Genomic DNA, 9,245 nt, shown 5'->3' on the forward strand with positions numbered 1-9,245 from the left:
GAGCTCATAACAAACCCACCCACAGCCCTGGCAGGGTTTCAGTGCTGTGGGGGCAGAGAGGGGCAGGATGGGCAATGCTGACAGGCTGGGGCTGTTCCTGGAAATCCCACGAATCAGGAGGTGCTTGGCAGAGTCCTGGACCCCAACCGCACACTGTCTACCACGGCACCAACCACACGATGGCATGCAGCTCTATGGCACCAGTCCTGACACCAACCACCACAACACCACAGCTGGCAATGTGCTTTTATTGCTTTTAATGCATTCATGGCTCATGCAGAGCTGCAGCTCTTCAGAGAGTGGCCCAGCATGCTCAGCTCCCTGCCCTCCCCACTCACCAACTTGCTTCAGCCCAGTTGTCCCCTCGAAACTGCTGGCACCAGAGGCAGTCAGAGCAGCCAATACCTGCTGCTTACGGTGGCTTCGTCGTCTGCAGCTGTCACCAACAGGACAAGAAGTGCCACTCCTGCCGGCAGGACGCCGTAATGTTAGGTTGGTCTCTGTGACCCACGTCTCCCCCTGCCACCAAAGCACTGGATCCAGCCTCTCAGCAGAGCCAGAGGCATCACAGTGAGGAGCCAGGGCTGTGGGGTCAGCGTAGGGAGCCTCATGCTGGGGGGAAGAACAGAGGTGTGCAGGGCTGCTGCAGCAAGTGCAGACACGATGCCAGGCACAGCCCAGTGCTGCCCCTCCCTCACAGCAGCACACAAAGTCTCTGTGAAACTCACAGCCCACCCCCAGCTTTTCTGGGTTCCCACTGCCAACCTGGGCTGGCACCAGGCATCCAACACCAGTCTCACCTGCTCCAATAACAGCTCCAATGGCTCCTGCTATGATTTCTCCTTTCATAAGAGAATGGGCAGGAGGGCAGGCAGGAGCACTGGCCGGAGTGCTGGCAGGCAGGCCACCAGGAGGGCAGGCAGGAGCACTGGCCGGAGGGCTGGCAGGCAGGGCACCAGGAGGGCAGGCAGGAGCACTGGCCGGAGTGCTGGCAGACACACCACCAGGAGGGCAGGCAGGAGTACTGGGCGGAGCACTGATAGCCGCACTGGCCGGAGCACTGATAGCAGCACTGGCTGGAGCACTGATAGCAGCACTGGCTGGAGCGCTGATAGCAGCACTGGCCGGAGCACTGATAGCAGCACTGGCCGGAGCACTGATAGCCGCACTGGCCGGAGCGCTGATAGCAGCACTGGCTGGAGCGCTGATAGCAGCACTGTCCGGAGCGCTGATAGCAGCACTGGCCGGAGCGCTGATAGCAGCACTGGCCGGAGCGCTGATAGCAGCACTGGCCGGAGCGCTGATAGCAGCACTGGCCGGAGCGCTGATAGCAGCACTGGCCGGAGCGCTGATAGCAGCACTGGCTGGAGCGCTGATAGCCGCACTGGCTGGAGTGCTGATAGCCGCACTGGCTGGACTGCTGGCAGGCAGGCCACCAGGAGGGCAGGCATCAGGACAGGCAGGAAATCTTCGCTTGGGCACTGTCATGCATCTGGTGCCAGGCAGGTCGGGGTGAGCAGGGTAGACGACAGATTCCTCGGCCCTTGAAATTCCATCGGGTCGGGAGTAGAACGCAGAAGGACCACATCCAGGGTGCTGACTGTCCACGGGTAGCCTACCTGCCTGCCTGCTCATGCTGCCTGCCCTTTGGTTCCTGTCTTCCTGCATGCTCTGCTGCTCGTCTTCCTCCTTGTCACGCTGCTCGTCTTCCTCCTTGTCACGCTGCTCATCATCTTTTCTGCCATGCTTCTTGTCCTGCTGCCTGCCCTGCTCCCTGCGCTGTGCTTTCCTAGACCAGGCATCGCTGTGCTTTGGTTCTGCCGTCGGGAAATGGGAACCGTCCCAAAATCCATGGTCCGCCCTCTGCGCCCTCTGCGCGCGTATGGCCGCACCGACAGCAACTGCGCACAGGAGAGAGAGGGTGGTCGGACACGGGGCCGGAGCGGGGCTCGGCTGCTGCCATCGCTCCGGGCAGCTCTGGCCAGGGCTCCTCCACCCACTGCCGGCACCCACAGGGCCCTGCTGCCTGCTGTCCCCAAGCAGCGAAACCGTCAGCCCCACCCGGCAGCTCAGTCCCCCCCACCCTCCACATCGGCTGCACGCAGGCAGAGTGCTGGCACAGCCCAAAGCAGAGCAGGAGGTCCCGGGACAAATGCCCCCGCAGCCAGGTCCTGTACATCGCCTTCCCGGGACAGGGACGGGGGCAGTGTTCTGGTCTGTGTGCGGAAAGCGGCAGCGGGCAGCCCCAGGCAGTGGCTGATTTCCCTGTGCCATCAGCCATGCCCATGCCAACCAGAGCCTTACCGATGATTACCACGAAAGCTCCCACGAGAGAGCTGAGAGGAACTGTGGATAAGGAGACATGGAGGAAGGTCAGACACGGGGCAAGAGCAGGGCTCAGATGCTGCCCTCATTCTGGGCATCGCCTGGTCCCACCCCCACACCCCTCCTGACCACTGCAGCAGCCTGAGCCCCTTCCCAGCAGCATCCCAGCCCCTTCCCAGAGTGGCACTGCGGCTCTCACCTTCTCCCAGCTGCCACGAAGCAAGGCCCTGACGGCACAGCCCTCAGCTCCAATGCCGGCGCTGGCCCCACCCCACAACAACCCCGAACCCACTCTCTTTCCCTCAACAGCAGCAGGAGCTTTGTCCTGTGCCCAGAGGCTGCTGTCCCCTGTACCCTGCACTGCCATGCTGCAGGGCCCCGGACCCCATCAGCTTACCCATGCTGGGCAGGAGTGGGGACAGCCGCTGGAGATGCGCAGGGTCTGCTCTGAGCCTGGGCCTTCGGGGAGCACAAACAAGAGTTTCTTATGCCAAGGCTGCTGTGGGCAGTGAGCTGGCACCGGGGGCACTCGATCTCCCACACAGCCACCACCACCCAGCTCCCTCCCAGCATATTCTGCTCCCAGCACCCCACAACAGTTCAGACCCACCCACCCTGCGTTTCATGTCAGCCCCGTGGGGTGAGCAATGCATCCCCTCAGAGAAGGGCTGCTGTCCCCAACCCCCGTGCTGGGACCCCAACACCCTGTGCCACCAACCTCTCTGCCTGCTTCCGACCAAGAGCTCAGAGCTGCTGGAATGCTGGGGGCGGGATGCTGGGAGCTGGGGGCCGGATGCTGGGGGCTGGGATGCTGGGAGCTGGGATGCTGGGGGCTGGGATTGTTGGCTGAAGAGCAGCACATTTCCGAGAAACTCGTTTGTTTTCACTCTCCTGACTTCTTGCCCCACCTCGGCCTTGACTCTTGGTGTGCCTGGTTCTGCTGCAGGAAGGTGCTGGGCAGTGGGGCTGAGGCTCTTCCCATCCCTAGGACTGAATGTCAGGGCTGGCTCACAGTGGAGTCCTCTCAACCCTGCTCCCATGACAGGCACAGGGGTTGTGGTGAGGTCCCCACGCACAGCACAGAGCTCATAACAAACCCACCCACAGCCCTGCCAGGGTCTCAGTGCTGTGGGGGCAGAGAGGGGCAGGATGGGCAATGCTGACAGGCTGGGGCTGTTCCTGGAAATCCCACGAATCAGGAGATGCTTGGCAGAGTCCTGGACTCCAACTGCACACTGCTGGCACCAATCAGCAGGGCACAAAGCAGCATCACACCAACCACCACCACCCCACTGCTGACACCTGTCACCACCACCACCCCACTGCTGACACCAGCCACCACCACACTGCAACCTGCAAACCACTTTTATTGCTTTCGATGCCTTTAAGGCTCAGGCAGAGCTGCAGCTCTCCAGAGAGTGGCCAAGTCGCTGCAGGGGCACTTCTGAGAGGACTTTCTTTCACACTGTCTGGCAGAAATCTGGAGTTCAGGAACCTTCTTAGCTGTGCTCAGCTGCTTCTTCTGGCATTATCTACTTCCTGGACACAGACAGAGGTGTGATGTTCCAAGGGCATCGATGCTGCCTGCTGAGGAACTGAGCACTGGGCAGAGACAGCCTAGGACCTCTCTGGACTGTGCCAGGGTGCTGCCCTGGTAGCAGGCTCTGTGCCATGAGCACATCCAGCCCACTTTCTGCTCCCTCTTTCTGGCTCTGGCCAGCACTGCCACCTGCACGGCCCCAATGGCCTGAGCCTTGTCATCCAACCCCAGCAGGTCCCAACTCTTCCCACCACATCGAGGCTTTACCCTGTCCCCACAGTTTGGGGTGATTTGGCCTCACATCATCGATGGGTCCAAGTGTTGGTTTGGCTCTGCAGCAAAGCTGAGTGCAGAACCCCTGTGGGGTGAGCCCAGCCCAGCTCCCTGCCCTCTCTACTCACCGATTCTGTGGCACATGGCGCTGCCCACTGGCTTCAGGACAGCCGAGCCCACGGCACCAGCTACAGCCCAGGCAGCTGCTTTAGCCATGCCCACAGTGGTGATGCCAGTTCCTGTCATTCCCAGCGCACCAATGACCCACGGGACAGCAACGGCTCCTACCCCTGCAGGGAGGACAAGATGGTGCTGGGGTGGTCTCTGTGACCCACATGTCCCTCTGCCTCCAGAGCACTGCCCTCAGCCTCCCAGCAAGGACAGAGGTGTCAGAGTGGGGAGCCAGGGCTGTGGGGTGCAGCATGGGGAACCCCAAGCTGGGGGGCAAGAGCAGAGGTGTGCAGGGCTGCAGCAGCAGGTGCAGACACAATGCCAGGCACAGCCCAGTGCTGCCCCTCCCTCACAGCACCACCCAAAGTCTCCCTGGCACTTGCAGCTGTCCCCAGGCCAGCTGTGTCCTCGCTGCCAGGCTGGGATGGCACTGGGCAGTGAAACCACTGCTAACAGAACCACAGAATCGTTTTGGTTCAAAACGACCTTCAAGAGTTGGGTCCAACACTTAGCCCAGCACTACCAGGCCACCACTAAACCATGTCTCTCCAGGAAAGCCTTGCATGGATGGGGGCCTCCAATGCTGTCCTGGGCAGCCTGTTCCAGGGCTTGATAGCTGGTTTGGGCAAGACATTGTTCCTCGTGTCCAACCTAAACCTGCCCTGGGCCAACTTGAGGCTGTTCTGTATTTTGCTCCTTGGGAAAATCATCAAACAGAATAGAATCATAAAATCATCAAGGCTGTGAAAGACCATCGAGATCATCAAGTCCAGCTGCAGCACAGTTACCATGACCACTAAGCCACACCCTGAAGCACCACATCTACGTGGTTCTGGAACACTTCCAGGGATGGCAGCTCCCCTGGGCAGCCTGTTCCACCTCCTCACCACTCTCTCAGCAGAGAAGTTTTTCCTAATGTCCAGCCTAAACCTCTTCTGGAAGAGCTCAATCCCATTCCCTCTCATCCTATTGCCAGTTACCTGGGAGAAGAGACCAGCACCAGCCTCACTACCATCTCCTTCCATGCAGTCCTAGAGAGTGCAGAAGAGGCTGATCCCCAGATCCTCACCCAGTGCCACAGCAGTTCCAATGATCACTGCCACCGCACTGTCAGCCATCCCTAGGAAGGAAAAGGGCAGTCAGGAAAGCCTCTCTCAGGGGGGGCTGAGCACTTGGTGCTAGGCAGGGCAGGGGCAGAGGGGTTGGCAGCAGCTGCCCCAGCCCACGGGCGCCCTGCCTGCTGTGCGCTGGGGCTGACCTCACTCCTTGCGTCATGCCCCAGGGGTGGAGGTGGGAGGCTGCCTGGGAGCATCTTCATTCGAGGGGTCAGAGTGGAGGGCGAGGCGATGTCAAGAAAGATATATAGGGGGTCCCAGCAGGGGTCGGGAGGGGGGTGGTGTCCGACTAACATCCGTACCGGACCCGGGGAGGCTCGGGGGCGGAGCACAGCAGGGAAAATGCAGTGACCGACGGAGCAATGCTCACAGGAGTGCAGGTCCCGCAGTGCTTCAGAGGAGGATTGGGGTCCCGGAACCCCGAGTCACCAACCTGTGCTCCAGTCACGATCGAGAGGCAGGGCGCGGGAGCCTCGCTGGTGCCAGGGCAGCAGGCTGGCAGGAGATCGTTCTCCTTTCGCTTTCCTAAGCTTCCTGGTCCAGGCAGGGCTGCAGCCCTTGGGGCACGTCCGACTCTGCCTGAGGAGGAGGAAGCCGCACAGCGAGGCTGGGCCCCCCCGTGCCCGGGGCTCACACCCCGCAGCTGTGCTCCAGGGGGAGTCCTCTCACCCCGCGGCTCCCGGATTAGAGGAACGACCGCGGTGAGGAGGATGCCCTGGAGAGGCTCCTCACGCCTCTGCCACGGCCAAGGGGGTGCTGCCTGGGGCTCACATGGGTGCTGCATAAATGCTGCCAGCAGCCTCAAGAAGGAGCATTCAAAGCTGAGCACAGCCTGGTGCAGCCAGGAGCATCAGCAGGCACCACGGATGCATCCTGGCAATGTTTGGGGGTGCAAAGCAGGGGATCTGTTGTAGTGGAGTCTTAAGGGAGTCTGTCAGCAGGCTTGTAGTAGTTATTATTATTTATTCTTATTATTATTACTGCTAATACTATTATTATTAATCTGACACTTTCTTGTGGGCAGCTGAGGCCAGCTGGGGCTGCAGAGGCACAGCTGATGCTCACTTCAGGAGACAGAGAAACCTGGCAACAAGGTCAAGAGGGATGTGAAGTGGGGAAGTGGTCAGAAACCCTGTGCCTAGTGGTTGGTTAACATTGTCCCTTAATGCATTTTATTCAGGTAATTAGTTCTGGCAAGTGTGGAAATGCAAACCCAAAGGACAGCCATGGTCACCCAGGCTAGGGACACGTGTGGGACTCTCTTGTCCATCCCTATGCACAGTGTGGGTGGCACACAGCTCATAAACCCACCCACAGCCCTGGCAGGGTCTCAGTACTGCAGGGACAAGAGGGGGCAGGATGGGCAATGCTGACAGGCTGGGGTTGCTCTGACAGCTCCATGAGATTTGAGGCACTTGAGGGGTACCTGGGCCTCAACGGCACACTGCACACAGCACCAACCAGCAGGGGACAAACCACTGAGGCACCAATCACCACCACTCCACTCCTGACACCATCACCCCACTCCTGACACCAACCACCACCCCAGTCCTGACACCAATCATCACCACCACCCCACTCCTGACACCATCACCCCACTCCTGACACCAACCTCCACCACACCACAACCTGCAAACCACTTTTATTGCTTTTGATGCCTTTATGCCTCAGGCAGATCTGCAGCTCTTCAGAGAGTGGCCAAGTCACAGCAGGGTCTGTGGGCACTTCTCAGCTCCTGCCACTCTCTCTGGCAGAACCCTGGGCTCAGGAACTTTCTGGGGTTTGCTCACATTCATCTTCTGGAGTTATCTACTTCTTGTACTTCCCTGATGCAAAGACAGACAGAGGTGTGATGCCCCAAGGGCATTGATGCTGCCTCCTGAGGGACTGAGCACTGGACAGAAACAGCCAAGCACCTCCCTGGACTGTGCCAGGGCAGTGGCCTTGGAGCAAGCTCTGTGCCCTGAGCACATCCAGCCCCTTCCTGCTCTGCCTTTCTGGCTCCAGCCAGTGCTGCCACCAAATGCAGGCCTTGTTTTTGGGCATAGAACCCCATGCACCCCTGCAGGGATGAGCCCACAGAGCTCAGCTCCTTGCCCTCCCCACTTACCAGCTGACAACGTGGACAGGATCAGACCACTGCTGGCACCGGCGGCAACCACGGCAGATGTAAACCCACTGCTTAAGCTGACTCCAGCAACACCCAGACCACAGCAATCAAGGGGATACAAACAACTGCCAATCCTGCCAGCAGGACACTGAGATGTTAGAGTGGTCTCCATCACCCAGCACTGCCCCCTCCCTCCCAGCAGCACCCAAAGTCCCCCTGCTTTTCCAGGTCCTCGTGGCCAGCCTGGGGATAGCACCAGGCAGTGAAGTGCCATCCAGCAGCAGACTCCCACCTGCTCCAATGACAGCTCCAATTAATGGTGCTATGATTTTCTCTTTCATCCCTGGGAAGGAAAAAGGCAAGCAGCAGGGCAGGGAGGAAACCTTGGCTCAGGTGAGGTCGAGCAACTGATGTCAGACAAGTTTGGGGCAGCAGGACTGGCAGTAGCTCCACCAGCCCCTGCAAGCCCCCTACATCGGGAGGAGATGAGAGAAGGGCTGTGCACATCCAGGGTGCTCACTGCCCATGGCTGCCCCATCTGCCTGCATGCTCATTCTACCTGCCTGCTGTGTGTCCTGCTGCTCCTCTTCCTCCTTGCCCTGCTGCTCGTTATCTTCTCTGCCATGCTTCTTGTGCTTCTCCTGCCTGTCCTGCCTCCTGTGCTGAGCTGACCCACGCTGGGCAGATGTTGCAGCTCTGGGGGCTTCTGCTGCCTCAGGAAGAGAAGAAGAAGGAGAAATCAGCCCAAGCCTGAGGCCAGTCAGAACAGGGCAAGGGCAGGGTTAGACTTTTGCCCATGCTCTGAGCAGCAGTGCCAAGGCTGCTTCACCCTCTTCCCCCACACCCAGGTCCCTCCTGCATGCTGCAGCATCCCAGCCCCTTCCCAGAGTGGCACTGCGGCTCTCACCTTCTCCCAGCTGCCACGAAGCAAGGCCCTGATGGCACAGCCCTCAGCTCCAATGCCAGTCCTGGCCCCACCCCACAACAACCCTGAGCCCCCTCTGCCTTCCCTCAACAGCAGCAGGAGCTTTGTCCTGTGCCCAGGGGCCGCTGTCCCCTGTGCCCTGCACTGCCATGCTGCAGGGCCCCGGACCCCATCAGCTTACCCATGCTGGGCAGGAGTGGGCACAGCCGCTGGAGATGTGCAGGGTCTGCTCTGAGCCTGGGCCTTCGGGGAGCACGAACAAGAGTTTCTTATGCCAAGGCTGCTGTGGGCAGTGAGCTGGCACCGGGGGCACTCGATCTCCCACGCAGCCACCACCACCCAGCTCCCTCCCAGCATATTCTGCTCCCAGCACCCCACGGCAGTTCAGACCCACCCACCCTGCGTTTCATGTCAGCCCCGTGGGGTGAGCAATGCATCCCCTCAGAGAAGGGCTGCTGTCCCCAACCCCCGTGCTGGGACCCCAACACCCTGTGCCACCAACCTCTCTGCCTGCTTCCGACCAAGAGCTCAGGTCTACCGGCGAGCTGCCGGGCTGGCGGCAGGAGCCTTGGGTGCCCTCTGATCCGCAGGTGCCCAGGGTGCGCTGTGCTTTCACCTCCTCTGACTTCTGATCCATCTCAGTGTGGATCCCTGCCCTGCCCTGCTGCTGCCAGAGGGGGCTGGGGCTCCCCGGAGGGGACCGGGACAACGTTTTGGAGCATGCACCAAGCCGCGGCTGGTTCCTCGCACCCCTGCCATGGGGGCTGGGGCTTTATGGGGCATTCC

General features: G+C 60.4%; 1 protein-coding gene across 4 annotated transcripts; it reads right to left on the reverse strand.

Annotated features, from left to right (window-relative positions):
- Nucleotides 1–232: 232 nt before the first annotated feature.
- On the reverse strand, nucleotides 233–9,245 carry LOC135190756 (ice-structuring glycoprotein-like). 4 transcript variants are annotated; one of them, XM_064172473.1, is made up of 5 exons: nucleotides 8,962–9,245; nucleotides 8,641–8,702; nucleotides 2,305–2,346; nucleotides 801–1,901; nucleotides 233–466 (listed from the first exon to the last, which is right to left on the reverse strand). In XM_064172473.1, the coding sequence occupies exons 2-5, from the start codon at nucleotides 8,642–8,644 to the stop codon at nucleotides 390–392; spliced, it is 1,224 nt and encodes a 407-aa protein (XP_064028543.1). In that variant the 5' UTR covers nucleotides 8,645–8,702; nucleotides 8,962–9,245; the 3' UTR covers nucleotides 233–389. The 4 variants fall into 4 exon arrangements, with proteins under 4 accessions (XP_064028543.1, XP_064028545.1, XP_064028544.1 ...); XM_064172475.1 differs by having other exon boundaries at nucleotides 8,641–8,739; XM_064172474.1 differs by having other exon boundaries at nucleotides 8,641–8,742.

The sequence above is a fragment of the Pogoniulus pusillus genome, chromosome 37 (genome assembly GCF_015220805.1).
Source record: "Pogoniulus pusillus isolate bPogPus1 chromosome 37, bPogPus1.pri, whole genome shotgun sequence".
NCBI lineage: Eukaryota > Metazoa > Chordata > Aves > Piciformes > Lybiidae > Pogoniulus > Pogoniulus pusillus.